This window comes from Falco cherrug, chromosome 8 (assembly GCF_023634085.1).
Source record: "Falco cherrug isolate bFalChe1 chromosome 8, bFalChe1.pri, whole genome shotgun sequence".
Classification (NCBI taxonomy): domain Eukaryota; kingdom Metazoa; phylum Chordata; class Aves; order Falconiformes; family Falconidae; genus Falco; species Falco cherrug.
In genome coordinates this window covers 6,057,586-6,080,057 of record NC_073704.1, presented here as the reverse complement: position 1 = coordinate 6,080,057, position 22,472 = coordinate 6,057,586, and the positions used below count along the sequence as shown (strand labels likewise).

Below are 22,472 nucleotides of genomic sequence, written 5' to 3'. Positions count from 1 at the left end.
CTAAGCAGCTCTCATTGTTGTTTTCATGACATGCCAACACATCCCTGAGCATGTCAGATGCCTCAGCTGCGGTCTGCACGTTGGTTAATGGATGGATGTCAAGAAGTACATTGCTAGGGCAACAGTTCACAAAAAAGCTAGTGGGGAAAATGTCTCTAGAGATTCTCATCCTACAACTACCCAGAGCAAGGCTGTACCCACAACTTGGCATGGTCAGAAACACACAAGAACGCCCTACTCCGGGAACTGTCCCAGGGTTGCATCACTCCTTTGGGGAAGTTTCTCCTAATGTTCCACCTGGATATCAAGAGTTTTTCTGAAAAGAATGAAGCCTCTAAAAGATAGCCAATGTTTTGTATCCTAACAAAGCACCGGCAATTTCACAATTCCACATCAAGTGGATGAGAAATCCATTTGTTGATATTAAAAATAAGATCTTAAATTAAAAGTAGGGTCAGCTTTGAAATGGTAAAAACAGGATGGAAGGGTTTACAAACCAGCACCATGACACAAAGAGCCATTTCTTGAAATAATTACCAGCTGTGTAGTAGTTTAAATTTAGAGAAACACAATTAGGCTTTGGGTAGCTTTCTTCAAAGAGTGTGCAGGGATGGAAATCTCCCTACATCGCCTGTTTCACAGAAGATTAAAAGTCTAAATATACACATGCAATAAGTAACACAGATTTTTGTGTGTTCTACAAGAAATTAATGTATAGATGTTCAATCGAGATTGTTTTACAGGCTGCTTCATGTTAAACCCTCTTTTAAAAGCCATTTCCATAATATCACAACAGCTTTGCAACAAACGCCAAACACTTCTTTCTTTCCAGCAGAGAACAGATGTTACACTCCATTCATGTAACTACCTTGTCGCATGATTTTGTCCCTTTGGTCCAAAAGACGGTATCTTTCTTCAGATGTCTCGGCCACTAATCCTACCAGGTTACCAAGAGATGACAATGAAGCTCCCAAGGCCTCTGAGCTCTGCCCTTCAGAATTAGAATCAAACAAATCTGCTTCAAACTGCAGCGCCTTTCGAAGACCAGGCTTCTTTGCAGGAGAACTAAAAATAGAAGATTTTTTAAATCCTATAACACTATAATGCACACCCCAGCCTTAATCAGTTCACTGCTCTTTAGGGCATCAATATCTCTGTTTAGAATAATATTTTGTTCAAAAGGCAATGTATGAAATAAATGAAGTATGTACAGATGTACTAAGGTTGTTATGAGCTAACACTAGCACTGGGAGTTAATCTGGTTAAATACTCAGCACTGCCTTGCCAACACTGCCACACATTCTTGATTGTGGTGAAAGCCTCATCCTTTGTACAACAGGAACGGTATTACTAAATGTGTCCCAGAGTGGACAGAACCAGATGGCTGTGGCAGCATTTTTGCATCACTATGGCACAGCAGTCTGCATTTTAAGCCAGGAACTAGCCTGCTGTTTGGTGTGAAAAAACATGAATGCTTTCTATAGCGGCAAGAGATTATTAAAGGATTTTACAGGGCCAAGATACAAACATGCTTTTTAAATCAAGGAACATTCATTCCTTCACAATGTATTACTAATTTTATAATTGTATAACTATGCATACCAAATTACTTTTATCAAACCAGCCACATCATTAAGGTACCACAGAACCATGACAACCTTGCCACTCCAGAAACTGACACGAAAACAGGAGGATTCCTGTACAAAGACCATTCACTTGAAGTGAGACAAGGCAATAATCCAAACACCAGTTACTCTGAAAAGGGGACTCATTCCACAGAGCTGTAATTGCCTACAAATGAAACTACTCGCTTCAGAAGCTCATTTAATCATGGCCACAGAACAGTGCCATTACTCTGCTTGGTCCCAGTTTGGCTCTGCACTGCCTCATTCCATTCCCTTATGCCTCACTATTGCAGGTGTTGTTACTCATGTTACGAACAAAACATTCAAAAGAAATATGCAGACCTAAGCAAAAGATCTTAACAAGCAGGTAGAATTATCTTTCTGACAAAGTCTTGAGATCTGTGACCTTGTAATTCAGACTAACCAGAAGAGACGAGGGAAGCACACTTCTCGGTAACAACAGGACTATTTGGCACAGACTGATAATCATTTTTCCCCAGGCACTCCATTTCCTGCCAGATGGACTCCCAGAGGAGCAGACGTACCTTTTACCAGGCATGACACCGCTCGCAGAAGATCTTATTAAAGGTTTTCGAAGAGGGGAATGCTGATAGTTTTGCTCCTCATTGTTCTGCCTTCCTTCATCTTCACCTGCTTTCTTCTCCTTGGATGAAAATTCTCTTTTTGCTGGACCTGACATGACATATGAACATGAAGCTAGGTACTTGCCAAATAGTTTAAGGAATAATTCTTCCCCCCCCGCCCCCTCCCATAGGGGTGGTGATAAGCAGTTTGGTTTTTAAAAAAACAAAATTATTAGAAAATAAGAGTCACAGTTTTGTACAAGTATGCAAAACTTTCAGGACAATTTCCACTAGAAGTTGTACCGAGTAAGGCTACCAATTGCTAGTCAGCTTCACTGTTCTATAAACAATAAGGACTTTCCAATAAAATATCACTTTGCAATAACTATAATTGGTCAGCAGATTGTCAGTAAATGAAGTCCAATCATCATGTGAACTTAATTTCTCTTAGGTCTGGGATATAACCCACAGATCCCGACTCTCTACAGCATATGAATTTCATTTCACCTATGTAAACCACAATTCCCAGTGCTCCTGCTGAAGCATTTTCATTATTTATTTCACATACTCAAGCTCAGACTGAGGTTGGCATGCTTTCTCAAGAGCTACATCTACACCATCCACGAAGGAAGAATTTCTTCTCCCAGGAACAGATTTTCAACCAACTGGATTTCTTAAATTCTCTCCGATTAGTTATTTTAGAATTCTGCCTTATACGTTTCTATAGACCCAACATCACAATAAAATGACAAAAGCAAACAGGCACCCCTAGAGCTGCTTCTTCAAGATGTTAATTCTCAGGAAGACAGCTCTACAGCTATTCATTTTCTGGAAGGCAGGTCTTTGGTTGGTCAAAGCTGTGGTGAACCATTCATTTGCTGACACCTGAAGTGCCTCCCCAGGCTAGGATCTCTGAGGTACACACGCAGCACTCAAAGCTAAAGAAAGGGAAGCACTTGACAATTCAAATATTCGCCTAGGGGATGAACAGCCAACCTTCACACCTCCTTTTGCTCTAATCCCAGGCAGGGTCTGGAATCGAGGTTTCCCATTTCTAATGTCAGTTCCCTATAGTTGCTCTCTTTTTGGTTCAAGCGGTGTGTGATTGTTTATACGCACAGAACAGCAACCTCAGCAACACAGATGCTCACTCCAGAGTACGCCTTAATTTGCAGGACATTTGCCCCACAAGCTGGAAGTCCACGCTCTGAAGTGGGCAGCAAGGCATTTGAAACTGGGTTTTCTTACATCCCCAAAGAACCTCCTACTTCTAGATAGAAGTGCTGTCCTGTAGGTGGGTTCGTTACCCGGGGCACAGACTCCGGGTCTTCGCGTGCTCAGACTCAACTTCTTTTGGGTCTGGGGAATTTCTCGAATCGGTGGTTGCTATTTCCCACTGCTGGAATTACGTTTTCCCTAGTTTTGCCGAGTTCATTACTTGTGGTGAGCCTCCTATAAGCTCACCTATCTTGTGGAGGTGCTTCCTTTGTTAAATTCCTTTTCTAAACCAAAGCATTTGCCAGCCCTTAGGAAAGCTTTTAGCAGGATATAAGAAGTGCTTATAACCTGAATTAACCCTTAACAACTCATTTGCTGCAACTGCCTTAGTCAAACTGTCAACAATACATTCAGTTCTATGTTCATATGAATACATTCATATGGTATCAGAAGCACAAAGTTAACATCACTGTATTCTTCATGTGGCTGCTTCTAAATTCTCTTGTAAAACTACACTGTCAAGTGTCTTTAGCTTTTTCCTACGGCTGAAATAGCATTTTGGCTCAGAGCAGGGAAAATGTTTTACGGAATTTAAGAAAGTAATAGTGCGATTTCCAACTGTGATTCGCAGCTGCTCGCTTAAAACTTCCTCAGTACCAGAGGACAGTAATGCAGGTACTGGAAGTTTACACAGCTTACAAAAACAACTGGAGAACTTGACAGGAGAAAAATTCTCCAAGGACTAAGACACCCCTCCTGGCTCCCAGGGTTCCCTAACCACAGGCTGTTAAAGGCTGAGAAATTATCCTGGAAGCAATTACATGCTTTATCCTGTTCTTTTTTGCCTCCCCTGCATATTCATTATCAGCCTTTGCCATAGACAGAGTTAGCTGGGATGTCACATAAAATGCAAAACAACTACTTTTATGCTTCTGTAAAGAATAACCTCCAATGCTCCCAGCAGCTCTGTACGCCAGCCTGACTAGCAAAAGTCAAAGAGAACCATCATAGTTCTGGATCTGTGATGTTTCCACAAGACATAGAGACATGGAGATCATCTTTGTATCACTCTCAGCACATCAAGAAACAAGACCAGAGTGATGGCGTGCCATTTACGTATCGCCCGGTAACATCTGGAAACACAGACTTACTTGTTTTTTTCTTTTGCCAAAATGTTACTATGTCTTTGTGCAATTCTTTTGCTTTTTTCCTGGCAAGAGCTGCAGAGGCCTGAAAAAAAAAGCAGAGTATGAAAACTTATTAGCATCACAACGTTGAAACGCGCAGTGCATTTTTTTGCCAGAAAACATTTACCAGTTTCCACAAAATTCTGGTTACTGTGCTTTAAGACCTACATGCAACCAGAAGGACTGGTTTCCACAAATATTGCTGCTTTTCTAAGAGCTACAGCAAGCATAGAGCACTTGAGCCTTAAAGGTGCGTTTTTAAACACCACAGGGAACGCACCAGGCAGTCTCCGAACCGCAGCGCACCTCAGCACTGACATAACGGCAGCAACCCCAGCAAGCACATAGCAGCGTACGTAACTCGGATGTGAGCAACATGAGACAAGAAGCAGGGACGACCCGCTTGGTGTTGGAGCTGGATGCCAAGAGGACAGGTAAAGCCAGGCTGGGTCGCCATGCCTGGGGCCCACGCTGAGGCCTGCACGCTGCCATCCCGGGCTGTATCGAGGCGCTGATGGCACAATGCTGTCCCCCCAGGGCGAGGGATACACCATGCTACCAGAGAGAGGTGGCACCTCTTAGGGGTCTAAACCCGCTCCCACGCCAAGCGCTCCTCGACACTCACATGATCAAAGAAGTGGAGAACGGCCATTTTTTTGTTGCGCCTGGTCATGATCCGTCGAACTTTCACGAACTGGCTGAAGTGCTTCTCCAGCACCGTCCTGTCGTTGATGTAATCGGGGATGTTCTTGCACTGGATGGCCGTCAGCTCGCCGGGTGACAGCCCCCCCAGCCCCTCCGTGCTGTCGCTGCCCCGAGTCCGGCGGGCGGGGGTCGCGGGGGCAGCCTCTGCGAAGAGAGGGAGGGAGAGAGGGAGGGAAACCGCCGCCTCAGAGCGCGGGTGACGGCGGGCGGCGGCGGGGCTCCGCGCCCGGCCCCAGCCTACCTTCCCGCGGGGGCTCCCGGGCCTCGGCCGCCGGCGGCTCCTCGCCCGCGCCCCGCTCGGTCTCGACGGCGTCCCCGCGGTCGCGGTGCCCGCCGCGGCCCTGGCTGCGCAGCATGTCCTCCAGCGTGCGGCCGAAGAGCGCACCACCGCGGGGGCGGCTCAGCAGCACGGCCCGCTTCTCCGGCGGCGCCGCCCGCCCGCCCAGCAGCGCCCGCCGCGGCGAGCGCTCCCGCTCCTCCTTCCGCTTCAGGCCCTTGGGCGCCGGCTCCCCCGCCTCCCCGAAGAGCGACCGCGGGCCCTTCTCCTCCGGCCGGCCCAGGGCGGCGGCGGGACGCGAGAAGGAGAAGGGCCCCCCCGCCGCCGCGCCCGCCGCCGCGCCCGCCGCCTCCGGGCCCGTCTCAGGCGCGAAGCCGAACGGCGGCGAGAAGGTGAAGGCGGCGGGGGCGGCCGGGCCCTTCTCCCCCTCGCCGCCCGCCAGCGGCTTGAAAGCGGCGGCGCTCTCGGGCGCCTTGAAGCGGAACTCGGGCGCCGCGAAGGCCCCGCCGCCGCCCGGCGCCTCGCCCGGCCCCGGGAAGCTGCCTAGGTTGGTGGGCGGCTTGAAGCTGAAGCCCGCGTTGCCCGCCGGGGCCCCGCCGCTGCCCGCCGCCGCGAAGGCCGGCGCTTGGCCTAGCCCGTAGGGCGGCCCGAAGGCGGCGGCGGGCCCGGGTGCGAAGGGCAGACCGGCGGCGGCACCGCCCTGCCCGAAGACGGCCGCCTGCCCGAAGCGCAGCGGCGGGGGGAAGGCGGGCGGCCCGCGGAACGGGCCCCCGGCGTTCATGGCGGCCGCCGCCTCTCCCCGGCGGGCGGGGTCTCGCCGCGCAGGCGCGGGCGGCCCGGGGAGCGGGGGCGGGCTCCCGCCGCCATCGCCATCATGAGCGTGGTGCTGCGGAACGCCCAGCGAGCCGTGCCGGTGCGCCGGGTCCCGCTCCGCCGCGCCGTCTGTGCCCTGCGGGCCGCCTTAGGTGCCTCTCGCTTCGACGTGGGGCTGGTTTGTGCCGGCAACGGGTTGATGCGGCGTCTTAACGGCGCGTACCGGCAGCGCCCGGAGCCCACCGACGTCCTGTCCTTCCCCTTCCACCGGGTCACGGCGGGGGAGCTGCCGCGGCCGCGCTGCCGCGACGAATACAACTTGGGGGACATTTTCCTGGGGGTGGAGTACATCCACCAGCAGTGCCGCGCCACCGGGGAGGACTTCGACAGCGTGCTGGCGGTGAGGCGGCCGGCCGGCCCGGGGCGGGGAAGGGCAGCCGAGGGGTGTGCCCCCGCGGCAGGGGGCGGCTGCCGCTCTCTTGGCCCGGCTGGACTGGACGAGGAGGCGGTGGTGGTACAGCTTACCCTGAGCTGTGCGGTTTTGCGTTACCGGCTCTTTGCTGGAAGTTTTGGCAAAGCGGCAGATAGTGGGGTACGGGGCGAGCTGGCACGCCGGTGGGGCCGGGGCGGGCTGCGGTGCCGGGGCTGCCCGCAGCTGCCAGCCGTGGGACTGGGGCTGTTACACGCCTTACAGAGCCCGGCTGCTTTCCGCAGGTGACGGCGGCCCACGGACTGTGCCACTTGCTGGGCTACCAGCACAACACGGAATCCGAGTGGCAGCAGGTACGGCGGTGGCGGGGCGCCGGGAAGGGCGTGCGGTGCCCAGCCTGGGGGGGGGGGATTTTCCTGTCCCTCACGCCCCCACCCGTGACGGGGCACCCGCCGGCTCCACAGGGCTGCGGCTGGTGGAGAGGCCGGTAGCCCGGCCGCGGGGCACCCAGCGGGGCTTCCCTCCTCCCGCAGATGTACCGGAAGGAGGTGGAGATCCTGGAGGAGCTGAACCGGCTCACCGGCGCCAGCCTCCGGCCCCTAACGGCAGGCCTCTTCTGAGGGAACCGCACCGGGGCCGCTTCCCTCCCGCGCACCGAGGGGCCGGGCCGCCGCCGGGGCCGCCCCGGACGTGTCGCAGCGCGGGGATGGCGGCGCAAGGCCCCGGCCGCCGCCTCACGCCGCTGCTGCTCGGCCTGGCCGCGCTCGTCCTGCCGCCGCCCGCCGCCGCCCAGCCGCCGCCCGCCGCCCTCCGCGCCGGCCACGCCGCCTCCTCGCTGCCCGCTGCCGCCGCCGCGCCGCGCACCAGGTGAGGAGGGGCCGCGCAGCGCCCCCCGGCCCGGCCTCGGCCCCGCCGCAGGGTCGGCACCTGCCGCCTGCTGAGGGGGCTGGTGGGTCCCCTGCCGCGGTGCTGAGCCGCGGGCCAGTGGCAGGTAAGGGTCCTCCTTTGCCTGCTGGTGCCGTTTGGGTCGTTTCTGGAAGATGCTGTCGCAGCTGTCTGGGGGCTTTCCTGCTCTGAGCGCGGCTGGGGCACCCCAGCTGCACCCTGGTCCTCTCTCCCTCCTCAGCCTGTCCGCCTGCCTTTGTATTCAGCACTGCGTGATGTGATGTGCCTCACCGTGCACCATGTTACCCTCAGGGCGAGCAAGACATCTAAGGAATTCACTCCTTTCCCCCCCATCCCACCCCATACAGGAAAGCCTCATGGCATGTGCCACTTTGATGATGTCCCACAAGGAGACTGCGGTGCCTCCCCTAGCCCCTGCAGCATGCACTGCTCTGCCTTCCCCTACTTCATCCCTTCGCCTCTTCTGAGTACCACAAGCTCACAAAAGAGGAACAGTTTCCATCCCGATAGAGTTATGTGGTGGTGGGATTCAAAAAGCAAACCACTAGAAGTTCTGAACTCCCCAAAGTAATTGCATTGCTTTGTTCTCCCCAGGTACCTTTTGTATGATGTAAATCCTCCTGAAGGGTTCAACCTTCGCAGAGATGTCTACGTTCGCATTGCTTCCCTTCTAAAGACCTTGCTGAAAAGTGAAAACTGGGTGTTAGTTTTGCCTCCCTGGGGACGTCTTTATCACTGGCAGAGCCCTGACATCCTTCAGGTCCGGATCCCTTGGTCCGAGTTCTTCGATCTCCCAAGCCTCAACAGGAACATCCCTGTCATTGAATATGAGCAGTTTCTGGCAGGTAGAGTATGGAATTGTACAGCATACAGTTGGCTAACTATTTGAGGTGATTTCTTGTTTATGCTTATATGAGCTTTTACCTTTAATGTGAAATAAAAAAAAAAAAAGGTGGCAAGAATCGTGCTGAGCAACAAACCACTGGGATGAAATAACCCAATTATTTGGCAGCTTGTTTGATGTAGCACTGTCATCCCCACGATTTCCTAGGGACCCTAGAGAAAGACCGTTAATGCTTCTGGTTAAAGTCACAGATGCTTCTGTGTAATTTTGGCCATGGTAAAAAACCTTCTAAGGAGAGAGAGAGGCAGCCTGTCAAAATACGGGCAAGTCACCTTTTTCTGGAGGTGGTTGGGCAGTAAAAGCTGTGCAGCGGTGTCATGGTTTAACCCCAGCTGGTAATTTAGTACCACGCAGCCGCTCGCTCACGCCCCCCTCACCCAGAAGGATGGGGAGTAGAGCTGGAAAGGAATGTAAAACTCGAGGGTTGAGGTGAGAGCAATTTAATAATTGAAATAGAATAACAATGAAAGAACAATAATAACAATGATGACAATAACAGTTATAATGAAGAGGGGAAGGAAAAGAATAAAATCCAGAGCAAAAGGAAGAAAAGAACACGTGGTGCACCGTGTAACTGCTCACTACTTGCTGACTGTCCTGAGCGTGACCTGCCCGCCCCGGCCACCCCCCAGGTATATATACCAGGCATGATGCCCCATGGTATGGAATACCTCTCTGGCCAGTTCGGATCAACGGACCTGGCTGTGTCCCCTACCAATTCCTTGTGTCCCTCCAGCCTTTTCACTAACAAGGCCTGAGGAACTGGAAAGTCTCACATCAAAGCCAAAACACAGCACAGTACTAGCTCCTAAGAAGATAATTAACTCCATCCCAGCTGAACCCAGGATAAATGGGTTCTTCGGTGAACTTACCTTTTCATCATCGAGGTTGCATAATCTCAAAATACTTACCCCTGCTTTTTGTGTACCAAATGGCATAGAAGAGAAGGGCCTGCCCTAAGAACGTGGAAACCATGAAGTTGGTTCCTTTAGGATTTAATGCCATGTTGAACTAATCACCAAATGCCAAACTCTGCAGCAGTGTCACAGACTTTTTCAGCAAAGGAAATAAAAGGCCCCCCAAATGTCACACTTCCTCAAAGAGCTCTGAAAGGGTCACTGTCCCTTTCTTTTCAGGAAAAAGCATTTAGAAACCCTGAAATTTAGAGGAAGGAGGGCTTGTACTTGTCAGGAGGCACTCTTCCCATAACAGCTACCTACAGCATTGAAAACCTTTGTGCTTCATGGTGTGTTTTACCCAGCTTTTGAATTTACATTTCCATGGTGATTCAGTTCTGTGTGTCACCTTAAATCAGGCATAGCTGGGTGGGAGTAGTAGGTTGTCACGCCCCCTGACCCTTTTATCTTTTCAGCTTACACAGAACTTCCTTTCCTTTTTCATAGGGAAGAAAGTAGTTTTTTAGCTGCAAGTAATGCTTGTTCATACCTTTATTGCATGATTTTTCATGCTCACAAATGCTTTGTTTTGCCTTCTGTGCAGAGTCAGGTGGGCCCTTTATTGAGCAGATTTATGTCCTACAAGGCTACGCAGAAGGATGGAAAGAAGGAACATGGGAAGAAAAAATAGATGAAAGGCCATGCATTGACCAGCTTATGTACTCCAAAGACAAACATGAGTACTACAGGTAACATCTAGCAGTCCTTTCAGTCTTCTTTTTACTTGTGTTCAGTGAGACATTTGCCTACTCTACAACAACTGCACAAGTCTGTTCTGTAAAGTGTTGTCTCTGAATCTCTCGATGCTGTGGGTTCACTTTGTTTTTAAAACTCCACTGATAATAAAATGTCATATTGGTAGTAGAAGATCTGATTTTAGAAAGTTATTTCACACAAATACAGTGTAAAGGAGCTGGCTGGTTTATTTACATTTTCTGTCATCTTTCTAGGGTGTGCTGTTTATTTGTTTCATTACAGATATGGCATTAATTTAAAATAGAAGCCTGTGAACCAACCAATACTTTGTGTTCCCTTTCAGGGGATGGTTCTGGGGTTATGAGGAAACACGGGGCCTAAATGTCTCTTGTTTGTCTGTCCAAGGATCTGCCTCTATTGTGGCTCCAATCCTTTTGAAGAACACTTCAGCACAGTGAGTTGCCTTGTATTGCTATTTATTGTTGTATCACGTGCCCACAAACCCATTGCCAGGTGGGAAGAGCAGGGGGAACTTAGAGACTGTTGTGGCAATTCATCACTGAGTTACTGTAATCCGTTAAAACCATTACAGAAGGAATTTACATTGTAAGAAGCACCTAATTAAGTTAAATGATGCAGTCCTAAAATCTAAGAGGAAATAGCCTTGAGCTCCTTAGTCGTCTCTCTTGGGTAGCTAAATGTCCTTCCCACCCTATGTTTGCCTTTCCTTCCTTTACCATTTGATGCTGGGTCAAGAGGGAACAAACAGAGTGGCATCAGTGTTTCCCAAGCCCACGTCTCTCGTGAGGTGCAGTGCCTGGTCTCTTGGGACATCTGTCCTCCATAGTGTGAGCTGGGTTTAGAGAAAGCAAGCATCATGTTCTGTCTTTCTGCTCTCAGATGCCACTAGGATAATCAGAGGAAAGGAAAGCTCTATATGAGAGTTGGAGCATGCTTACATTATCCCAGTAGCAAAGTGTTTCCGGTCGATTGTGACCCTGTAACAGCTGAAGACATCATAGCAAAGCAAAAGCTACTGGGGTACAGGAGCGAAGAGGAAATAATCGCTGTCTGGGAATACATCAGGGAAATAAATCCTTAGGAGAAACACAGAAGGTCTAAGCTGAAGCGCAGTTTTGCCATGAGAGCAAAAACATCCAAAAATTTGACATCAGTATGATTTTATTGAAAATGAGATGAAGGTATCCCTAAGGGGATCTGTAGTACCTCCCGCTGGGAGCAGGGAAGCAAAGTCCTGTTTTTTAACAGGAAGGTTTTCTATTTATAGGAGTTATACCACAGTCTTTGCCAGTGACAGCAGAAAACTGGATTAAATAAGCCATAGAGGTCTCCATGTTTAGCCCTACAGTTAATTCCGTCGTGGCAGCTGTCAAAGGTCTGGCATGAGGAAGATCAAGAGAAAAATTAGGAGTAGTGCCCAAGTATTCCTAGCGTGCAGACAAGGTGCCTTATCCATGAGATCACATTTCGCAGTCAGATTCAAGTAGGAAGAAGTACGAATGTAGCAGCAGTGTAAGGGCAGCTACAGTAGTTCATGTTAAAACTACTGGTTCCTGTTAAAGTTGGTGCAGTTTTGTCTGTGAAATCCAATAGTGGCTAAAATCAGATGCCTGCAGAAAAGTATAAGAAATGGGCAAGTGTGTGTAATGCCTCCCCTGAGTCTTGTCCCACCCTGAATTCACGTTTGTGGTTGTAGGGACCTTCTTTGCTGAAAGCGATCTTCATATCTTTTACATCTATCAGTCAGTCCACGGATCTGTGCAAGCCTCCCTTTGAACCCCCAGGCACACTGTTAGCATCTACGAAATCTTGGAACAAGACCTAAAGGTTTTGCACCTTAACTGTGTGCCCTATGAAAATCTACCTCCTTTTGTAACTCCTGCTTGCAAGTTTCATCTAGCATCATGTCGTGCAAGAGACAGTGAACAAACAGCTCTTCAATATTCACCTCCATACCATGCATGATTTTACATCTGTCTTACTCCTCCTGGCTTGTCTCCTCTGCAGTGATAAGAGTCCTGGCTTCACTGGTTGTTTCTCATGTGAAAGCCTTTCCATGCCTTTGGTCATCCTCAATGCCATTCTCTGAACCTTTACAGCTCAGCTGGATCCTGCACACTGAGTGCAGGTAAACCCATTACATAGTGGTACAATGACATGATCTGTTCAGCGCTCCTTTCTTTTTCTGGTAATTCCTGATCTACAAATTCCCTTTTTTGACCTCTGATGAGTGTTGCCTTGTCATTTTCATCAAACTGTCCTCATTCCTGAGCGTCAAGCCCTGTAGTTATCAGATGAAGCTAATGGTTTTTATTTTACCAGGTACACTCCTACATTAGATTTCATCTGCCACTTTACTGGCCAGTCATCAAAACTTCACAGTTGGCCTTTGTCTTTCCTGTTTTGAAAAATTTAAAGTGATCCACAAGCTGCGTCACCCCAGAGTTCACACCCTTTTGTAGGTTGTTTAGGAATATGGTGAAAAGCAGATTCCTTCCACTTGTGACCTCCCTGTACAGTGAGAACTGGATATTTACCCGTCTTTAAACTTTTTTTTTTAAATCTGTGCCAGGGCCTTCTCTCCTGTGCCATTGCTTAGGTTTTCTTAAAAGCCTTTAACAAAGGCTGTCAGGGAACCCTGGTAGGCAGTGTCAATGAGCTTTCCCTTACCTGCATGGGTGCTTATGTCTTTAGGCTATTCTGATTGTTCAGAGCTCCCAGTTGATACTTCTCCGATTTAGATATCCATCAGTTCTGGCTTTTATAATAGTTGCTCTTAAGTTGTGTAGTACTGACATCAGGTTTGCCACTATGTTGCATCCCAGACCTCCCCAAGGATGTTTTTAGAAAATTGACATCACATATGCTGTGTTGCAGTTGTAAGAAGTCACATACCAGAATTAGTGGCACAGCTGCTTCATCCTTGAATTCCTTGACAGCTATTGGGTGAATACTGCCTGGTGTTGGTCATTTGTGGGTTCCTTTTGTGTGGCTGTTCTATCGCTGGACACTTCCTGTGGCCGCTTTGGTTTGGGAGATGCATTCTCTGATGAGTTTGCCTGTAAAATGTCATTCTTGCAGGTGAATCTTCCCAGCTTTTCCACCTAGTGCACAGCTACAAAAAATGCCAGTAGCTGTTGCCGCCATGACATTACTGTCTCTTAAGTGCTTATTAAGCCTTTGTCTTTGTATTGGAATGAAGATTTGTCATTAGATTGAAGGCCTTTATTTCTTGTTGCTCAATTTCTTCTTTGACTTTCTTTATTGACTTTTTCTATTTAACTTCATGGAGTGTATGAACCTTTTTGTTTTCTTCACTTGGATGCTACTTCTGCATTTTTGCATAGTCCCCTTTTTGACACTGAATGCAACTGCAGTAAGTTTCCTTTGGCCATTGTTGATCCAGTAGGATGTCGAAGATGAGTACATTTATGGCCACTGTCATGAAGTAGCTCTTCCACTGTGAGATTGTGGTCTGTGTCTTGCTGCTGCTCAAGAGGATATCAGGAGCTACTCCTTGCCCAGTTCGTTCATGGAACTGTCTTTGACAGTACTCAAACTGCACTTACTTAGTCACATCTTGCTGTGACACTTGCCCAGCCTACCTGGGGATAGCTGAAATCTCCAATGCACAAGTCACTGTAGCCTCTCTGATCTCCCATGTTGCCCTTTTGGACAATCAGTTTTATGGTCGTGGTACTGTATTATTACTCTTCAGGTGTGGTCACTTACACAAATCTTCCTGGCATCTTTAGATTATTAATCTGATTCACCTCCAAGCTTCCTGTTAAATGCAGCTCCAGCAGCACAGTCTAGTCTGTTTTCCAGATTATTTTTAGGCTATATTCAAGTGTCCAGCTGATTTTCAGCAGTGATAAAGTTGATTTGTTATTTCCTTTCTTTCATTTTAGTAGAAAATGAATCAGATAATGAGTTTGACCCCCCCTTTCAGCAGAACCATTTTCTCTGTGTGTTTGCTCATATTGAGCACAAACTAAGCCTACATCCCCTATGCTCTTGGATATTTCAAACTCCCCAAATTTTTTCTGCTTCTTAGCGCTTGGGTAATGCAGTTATGTTTCCAGTACACAATCCAGTCCTGAACTGTGTGTGTTTATGAAAAGCACAGGCTGCTTTCATGTTAGTGAATAAGTTTCATTTTAAAATTTGGGTGTAGTTGCTAGTGCACATTTTTGTAGAGTCTGCAGGTTCTTTGATCTGTTGTTTTACTGTAGGACATCGTATTCCCCAAGTGGAAAACACCTGCTCTGATTTTGCTTTTGTGAGCATGACTCCAGCTTCCTTCAAGAGGCTTTCACATGCTCCGAGGCTGAGCATCATTCATGGGTTGCTTCTCCCCTTTGGATCACTCTCCCTGTTGGCAATCTTGTTTCTCCAGCACCAGCTACTGTGAGGACTATGTGAGGGACTGTTAAGGCTTGTTTGTGTTTAACTGTTAGAATTAAGAGTGTCATTCATTAAGGAAGAGAGCAAGAACACGCAGTGGCATAGTTCCCTTCTCTCCCCAGCAGGCTATGGGTCACAATTTGCTTTGTACAGAACAGACTGGCAGCCTGTCCCTCATTCCCTGTGCTCCCTTTGCAAAACAGATCATTTATCCTAGCAACTGTATAAAGAAACATCATAATGTAAATTCTATTCCTAAGGGAACTGCACTCAGTTTTACAATTTTTAATAGGTCAGTGATGTTAGACAGAGCTGAAAACCTTCTTCATGACCACTACGGAGGGAAAGATTATTGGAATGTGAGTATTTTCCAGTTAGCTTCTCTAGACTTTCTACTTGGTTCCAATAAAAATTTGATAAACGGTATGTGCTTCAGTTTTGCTTCTGGTTTCTTTTCTTGAAAGTAACTCATGTCTTATGTTTCAGCAGTGTATGCTAAAGGTGGTCTGCAGGCTGCTGTGGATTAATGTAATGCAGGCATTTGTCCTGGTGTCTTGTCCCCAAAGACTGGGTGCTGCAGGGCATGGTGTTTAGAAGGACCTCCCCTGTGCAACACATCTGCCATCAGAAGGGAACTGCCTTTGGGCAGTTTCTTGTCTAGTCAGCCTTAAGATCAGACTTTTGAAAAAAATTCCCCAAAGCGCTCAATATTGTCCTAACCGCCTCCCCATTGGCTTCAATGGCAAAATTCCCATGAGTTTCAAGGTAACGCTGAGCACTGTTGGGAGACCCCACCCAAGGGTCTATGGTAAAAGAATTCCTATGGGAAAAGTTTTAAGTCAAAGGTTCAGCCACAGGAACATGGAACACTGTACGGAGTGCTTGATGTAATTACAATTTCTAAGAGCAAGTGACCCTCAGGATGCTATGAAACAAGTTACGTAGGCCTCAGGCTTGTAAGATGTAAGTGTCTGGCTATTCACTTGGTATACGGCATGCTTTTCAGAAAGGGACCAAACAGTAGTTTGCTAACTATGAATTTTTCATTGAGAGTGATTTTCCAAACAGAGACATGCAACCCGTTTATAATTTTGGAGTCTGACTTGTAGTCCTGCAAAAGCAGACATAAAATTCATGTGGATCCTTAACATGTTTCTTAACAGTGGTACTTTAAACATTGTCTCAACAATTTAAACTTGTTTCAAAATGATTTCAAACTAGCTAGAAAAATATTCTTCTTTCTTTTATTTCAGTTTTAACTGTCTGCATGATTTTTGGTTGTTGTTTTTTTTCTTAATAACTCTCTGGATGTCTAGAGTTCTTCTTAAATCTTGCAAACAGATGCCCTCTTGTCTCAAAGAAGTTTTTAAGTCATAACAAGCCAGCTTCCCTTTGCAACCAACCTACATCTTTGGTGTCCAAAAATACTCTTAATTTAATATTGAGCTGTGCTGTTGTCACCATTTTTGTTTAGCTTCTCTACCAGTGCAAGATGAAAGATACTGCTTTGGGATTCTTAATGGTTGAATGACCACGGAGCAGGAAACAGCTCCTGAAATGGTTTAGGAGCAACTTTGAATCCCTTGAGGAGCATTAGTGTAGCATGTGGACCATGTAAGTGCTTTACTATCTATATGGAAGCAGAAAGTTCTCTTGAGGACAACTGTAGAAAAGCCAACAGTTTTGACTGTGGTTTCACCATTTTGGAAGGCCGCTCTCAAAGAGTTTGAGATGTGTACAGTTAAATCACGTACACAAAAAGGAGCATAACCAACACTGTTTTTGTTTTCCCAAACTTGGAATCAGAGAAAAATTCAGGTGCGTAGGTGTCTCGGCAGCCCTGCCTCCAAGTTTCCACTCCAGAATTTGACCTGGTGGTTTGGGGCTGTGTCCAGCTGAAGGTGGAAAGCCCCCCCCCAGCTGGAGATCTGCCAGCTCTCTGGGGCCTGTCCCGTGGCGGTGCCACTCTTGTGGGCAAGAGATTTTGCCTGGTATCCAAACAGAAGTTGCCTTGCTCCAGCTTGGGCCCAGGGACTCTTGTCCTTTCTCCGTGCACCTCTGAGAAGTCTCTCCCTTCTCTGTTTGTTTCTTTGCAGACAAAAAGGGAGAAGAAGCAAAACTTGGAGGTAGTTGGAAAGGGTGACGGTATTGCGCATGCAGAGTTGAAATGTATACTTTAAATAAGAGGGTAGCCAGATACAGAGTATCCGCTTTAGAAAGTGTATCAGTGGAGGTTCACACCTTGGTGTTTTCTCTTTTATGTACTCTGTTGCAACATAACTGTTCATCCAGAACAACTGCTCTCCGAGGAGTGCTTTGCACCCAGGAAAAACTTGGCACAGCATACTGCGGGGGTGCCGAACGTGACGTGGCAGTCACACAATCCATCAGGGTGAAGTTTAGAGGTGTTTGATGCAAGCATAGTGTTCAGGGATGGTTATTGTCCTCCCCAGTGCCAGTACTGCCCCTGTACGCGTTTGCTGCCTCTTGGACATACCGTGTTCACCACATCTTGGGTAAGATACCCAACAGCTTGACTCGACAGGAGCATATTGTGTTGACATATTACAAAAAGGAGGAGGAATGTCTGTCTCTGAACTGCAGTGTGAGTGTTTTGCAGCAGACTGTGTACATCTTCCCTTGGTATAAATGTTTTGCTGGAGGATTTTGGATGGGATTAGAAAGCCAGTGCTGATCTCTTTAAAGATGCTAGAAGAGCAGGCTTTGCCATGTAATAATAATTATATATTTATGTATGTGTTAAATAATACATATTTGGTTTTATATGTAATATATAAATACATATAAATACTACATATTTAATTTGCTATTAAATATGTAGAGGGGTGTGGATCTCCAGGTCCCAGTGTGATGGATCTTACCGAAGATTAAATCATTCTGTGTCTTATTGAATGATACGGAGGAGAAACCAGTTCAACCACAGCGAGTTTGGCACAGGGAGAAATAGCTGCTCTGGGAGAAGATGAAAAAAGCCTGGCAGATTGTCGTTCCTGCCTCTTTGCCAGCGCAAGGCAGAGGCAGAATTGGTGTGGCTGTGTCTTGGAGTGCCAGTGATGCTCCGCCTGGCTTTGCCACTGTGTAGCGAACTTTGTCCACTGTGGGTTTCACTGTGCTGAGAAAAGAGAGGCTGTTGGAAATGGAAGAGAAGTGTTTTCATTGCACCTTCTTTGGTGCCCATCACACAATAAGACAACAGACTTGTATAAAATTGAGACTTGGACCAAACTGCCAAGTGTCCTTTGTAAGCGGTGTACGTCAGATGGGATTTCCTTAGTTCTGTGGTGTGTGCCTGTTAATAAGAAGGCTGTGTGTGACTGTGTACGGTGGTAACTGCATCGCAAAATCTTTGAAAGAGGTCATTATTCACAGGTGAAGAAAATAATTCCTTTTTCATCACTTTCCCACTGAATTTGGTACGAGCGTCTGTAGCTAGACGCATGGGGTTTTTAAAGCAGGTTTTATTCTTACGATGTTTTGCAAGCTAAAGTCTTTGCCCAGATTTTGTTTCCAAAGGTGAGGTATGTTTCTAGAGTGTTTAATTTGTTATATTATGTCTTCTGTTATGTAAATAACTATGGTCTACTCGGTACACCTATGTATTGCAGGGTCATGGATGAGTATGCTGGTTATAAATGTGGTTATGATTAGGATTAAACAGTTAAATCTCTGATGAAAGGTTAGAAATTGTTGCTTGCAGTGCTGCATGGATGTATCAGAAGTAACTGCATCTTGGAAGCTCTGTGTATGTGAAACTATCTCCATTTAGGCATTTTTAGCTCTCCCTTTTTCTGACTCAGCATCTGCTCTTATTCCAACAGACCCGTCGGAGCATGGTGTTTGCTAAACACCTCCGCGTAGTGGGAGATGAGTTTAGAAAAAAGTATCTTCAATCCACCGATGAGGCAGACAGAACTCATTACAAGGAGGACTGGACACAGATGAAGGTAAAATCACAACAGTCTGTTTCCCATAACAAATTTAATATTTATTTTTTTTTATTTGTGTACTCCTGGCTGTGCGTGGCAGGGAATACTGGAAGATACATGGGACTAGCTCTGCCTGTTCAGACAGAGGTGGATGTGCATGTTCCTACTGTACCCTAATCTCCCTGCGTGACATGAGGTAACAGTCTGTTGAGATGTGGCTAACTGGTTCTGGGTGCCAGATTTTTGTTGCCCTCATTTTCTTTAGTGAAACAAGGGCAGCTTCTGTATTCAGCATCATCTGTGGGTGTAAAGTTCCACTGCAGACTGCCAGTTGTGGATTTGGTCAAGGAGAGCAATTTTTGTTTACAATGATTTCACTCTTCTATGATGCAGTCCATCCAGGGTCAAAACTTTGCAGTAAGTGTCCCAAAATACTGCCAATCCATACCTTAAAATTACTGTCTGCAGCCAGAGTAATTTAGTGCCTTATCCAGAGATTATGCATTCAGGCCTTTTCAGTGTGAATGAATAGTGTTGCTCTCAAGTTTTAAATTTTATTTGTCTTTTAGGTTAAGATGGGCACAGCTCTAGGTGGCCCGTACCTTGGGGTTCATCTCAGGAGGAAAGACTTCATCTGGGGTCACAGAGAAGATGTGCCTTCCCTGCAAGGAGCAGTAAAGAAAATCCGCAGCCTTTTGGACATGCATAAACTTGGAAAAGTTTTTGTAGCCACTGATGCTGTTGAGGAGGGTAGGCAGATCAGTCAGTTTAGGACTGATAACCTTTGACAATGAGCGCAGCAATTAGCACTTTGCTTTTATAAATGACTGGACGTGCATACGCCTCCATCATTGAATGGGGAATTGAACAAGATCGGGCAGCTGTTTCCTTCCAGCTCGAATAGTTGTGTCAAACCACTCATCTGGTATTTCCCATGGGAGGTTTGACACTCTCTGCAGTGGGAAACTGGGAATTGAATTTGCCTGTTCCTCCTCCTCTTAATTCCATCCCACCTTTTTTAGCTTTTCAGAGACTCTAGGACATGCTGGTGGGAAGGATCCCCTGAAGTCTCCCACCCAGCCTTCCCCTTGGCTGCCCCCAGTGCCACACTGGGGTGGACCTAGCTGTGTGTGGCCAAGGCTTAGAAATCCCCAAGGGTGAAGTTCTCCTCCCAGGCCTTATCCCAGGGCTGCACCTCCCTCCCAGTGGTACCTAGGGATCTATTTCAACATGTGATGTTAGAATAACCCCACAGGTCATGGCATCTGCATAGCTAATCAAAGTTTACTGTCAAGAAGCTGGTACACCTACCCTGTAGGGTTAGAGCATGAGGCTAGTGGCGGTGTCTGCTCTATCCCTTGCAGGCTTCCCCTCCCACTGAGAACTGCTCCTCTCGGCACCATGTCTCTGACCCACTGCCCCCCACCCCCAGCTCAATACTCTTGACGTTTGGCAAATGTAAAATTTTTAGGTAGATTTTGGTTTGGCTGGCTTCGTAACTGTTCACCCAGGGTTTCCTTAAACACGTTTTATGACAGCAGTGAGTGGCTTTTTAGAATGTAAAAATAAATTCGCATCCTTCCCTTTTTCAGAGATTGAATTGCTCAAGAAGCTGCTGCCTGAGATGGTGAGGTTTGAACCCTCTTGGGAGGAGCTAGAACTTTACAAAGATGGGGGCTTGGCCGTGATTGACCAGTGGATCTGCGCACACGCAAGGTAGTGAAGTCACAAAACAGAATGTTGTTAATGACCCAGATATAGTTGTTTACAAGTCGTATATGACATTGATTTATACAATCGACATACATATAAAATAGCCATATACTAGTTATATTGTGTATGAATATATATGATAATTTCATTATATTGTTTCAGTGAAATTAAAGTTCATGGGACTGAAATCAATTACTTGCATTTAAAAACTTCCCCCCCTTCACAAACCCATTCTGATTCTTTTCACAGGTATTTTATAGGCACCTCAGTTTCAACATTTTCCTTCCGGATCCATGAAGAGAGGGAGATCTTGGGGTTTGATCCAAAAACAACTTACAACCGATTTTGTGGTGAAAAAGAGAAAAACTGTGAGCAGCCAACTCACTGGAAAATTGTATACTAAAATACGGAGAAATCCAAGGGCTTTAATACTGGTGAGCTCAAAAGAACAAGGAAAGACTATGGGGAAATACCTCCTTTTCACCAAACTGGCTCAATCCTCTACCCTCTTCTCAGTGTTTACTTGACATCTGGGTTTTGAAGTACAAGCAATATTCATTGACTTAGTCAGGCATTGATAGGAGCGAGAAAAACAAAGTCAGCCTGGGATCCCATTCTCAGCATAGCTGGGACTGGAGGGCAATACCAGCCCTGCAGTTGAGACCTGAAAGGCAAAACTTTGTCCTGAAACCACGTCACAATTTTCCTTCTAGTTTTAAGGAAGAGGAACAGTTTTAACTTTTATAAACGTAACACAGCTGTGGTCTGTACTGCATTTCTGTCTTTTATTTTTCATTCTGTTCGGTGTTTGCCTCTGGTAGCAAAAACTACATCTTGGTTTTTTAACCTGCACTACGTGAGCTGAAGATTGCGTGTAAAGTCTGTCGTTCCCTGGGGAAATCTTCCTTTTCCAATAGTAATTTGTGAACATTCAAATTGTCTGATGCAATCAGTGCTTGATGAAAGAAGAGAAGGTGGCATTTCTACCTAAACCAACTGCTTCTAGTAGCAGTCTCAGTGAGTCTGTGCTGAGGGGTGCAGCGGTGGGGCTTGTAGGGTGCTAAAGGGAAGGTTATATTTCTTCTTACGTTTTACCTTCACAATGGAAACTTCTTTTTTTCACCCGTTGTCCTCCCAAAGGCCTGTTCAGTTGGACTGATGCAAAAGTCAGCACCCTTTTGGGGTTACCCAGTCAGCTCGGTGATGGTGATGCTGTACTAAAAGGCCTTTCAGTTTCCTTGTCAGATGGATCCCAGTAATTCAAATTAATTTGCTGCATTTCTGCCTTTATGCAAGGGTGCAAACTGAGGACAGTGACAGGCAGCAGAGGTCATTGGCCCTGGAGGTGACGTGTGTGAGCCCAGCAGTGGGGAGCGTTGCAGGTGGGGCTGTGCTCTGATGCAGGTGGCTGGCTGGTGGTCCGGGGGGAGAGCCCGGTGCTGCACTACCTGCCAGAGGGAAAGCGCAGCTCCTGTTTGAGAAAGGTTTTGTGTGAGTACCCATTCTAGCTCTTGCAGTCTCTTGCTGTGTAGAATTGGCAGTTGGGAAGTATTCTGCCCCATTCGGTGCTTCAGGTTGATCTTTTGCCCTGCAGGTCTACATGGCTCTGTTAACCTTCTTCAGACGTGGGCTAGGAGACAGAATTCAGTAGGCAGAGCAGGCATTTTTCCTTAAAAAGTCAATTTTACCAGATTGCCTCGATGTTAGCAGACTTTTCATTTGCTCTTTCCTCTTGGCTTGAGTAGGGATATATATAACCTTCCTGTGCTGTGCAGTGGACATTTCACAGGGGCCCCCAGACAATGAGGTTGGTTCCTCCTGTGCAGCCGCAGTGGAAGCTGTCAGGGCTTCTCAGACAATAGTAGCAGCAGCTCTCCTGTTTATTACCAGCTGCACGTTGCATCTCCGTGCAGCAGCTGAGCCCCTCTGGCGACAAAGTGGGGAGCCCAGCATTTCAAAGCAGTGCCTTTTCCCACCAAGTCAAATGTTCTCGTTCAGCTTGTGCGCCGTGTAAAGCGATGGTGGTGATTTACGTGTGATGTATACCTCGCTGAGAAAAAGTAAAAAGCTTTGTAGCATTTTA

The 22,472-nt window shown here is 47.3% G+C and overlaps 3 protein-coding genes across 5 annotated transcripts in view; 2 read left to right on the top strand and 1 right to left on the bottom strand.

Moving 5' to 3' along the window:
- MCM3AP (minichromosome maintenance complex component 3 associated protein) overlaps nucleotides 1-6,409 on the bottom strand; it is a 26,397-nt gene extending 19,988 nt beyond the window's left edge. Inside the window, exons 1-5 of one of the 2 annotated variants that reach the window (XM_055719183.1) lie at nucleotides 5,561-6,409; nucleotides 5,240-5,463; nucleotides 4,579-4,657; nucleotides 2,171-2,318; nucleotides 869-1,065 (exon numbers count right to left, since the gene is read on the bottom strand). In XM_055719183.1, coding sequence (XP_055575158.1) covers nucleotides 869-1,065; nucleotides 2,171-2,318; nucleotides 4,579-4,657; nucleotides 5,240-5,463; nucleotides 5,561-6,377 — 1,465 coding nt within the window. In that variant the 5' untranslated portion in view covers nucleotides 6,378-6,409. The remainder of the gene's footprint in view (nucleotides 1-868; nucleotides 1,066-2,170; nucleotides 2,319-4,578; nucleotides 4,658-5,239; nucleotides 5,464-5,560) is intronic. The other variant, XM_055719182.1, reaches the window with a different exon arrangement.
- Nucleotides 6,408-8,477, top strand: YBEY (ybeY metalloendoribonuclease). Of its 2 annotated transcripts, XM_055719190.1 has the most exons (3): nucleotides 6,412-6,809; nucleotides 7,124-7,192; nucleotides 7,373-7,509. In XM_055719190.1, the coding sequence occupies exons 1-3, from the start codon at nucleotides 6,471-6,473 to the stop codon at nucleotides 7,457-7,459; spliced, it is 495 nt and encodes a 164-aa protein (XP_055575165.1). In that variant the 5' UTR covers nucleotides 6,412-6,470; the 3' UTR covers nucleotides 7,460-7,509. The 2 variants fall into 2 exon arrangements, with proteins under 2 accessions (XP_055575166.1, XP_055575165.1); XM_055719191.1 differs by lacking the exons at nucleotides 7,124-7,192; nucleotides 7,373-7,509 and adding an exon at nucleotides 8,340-8,477 and having other exon boundaries at nucleotides 6,408-6,809.
- Nucleotides 7,546-22,472, top strand: POFUT2 (protein O-fucosyltransferase 2). The gene is made up of 9 exons (XM_055719189.1): nucleotides 7,546-7,706; nucleotides 8,340-8,590; nucleotides 10,150-10,294; nucleotides 10,645-10,755; nucleotides 15,022-15,088; nucleotides 18,569-18,694; nucleotides 19,246-19,426; nucleotides 20,269-20,392; nucleotides 20,639-22,472. The coding sequence occupies exons 1-9, from the start codon at nucleotides 7,546-7,548 to the stop codon at nucleotides 20,790-20,792; spliced, it is 1,320 nt and encodes a 439-aa protein (XP_055575164.1). The 3' UTR covers nucleotides 20,793-22,472.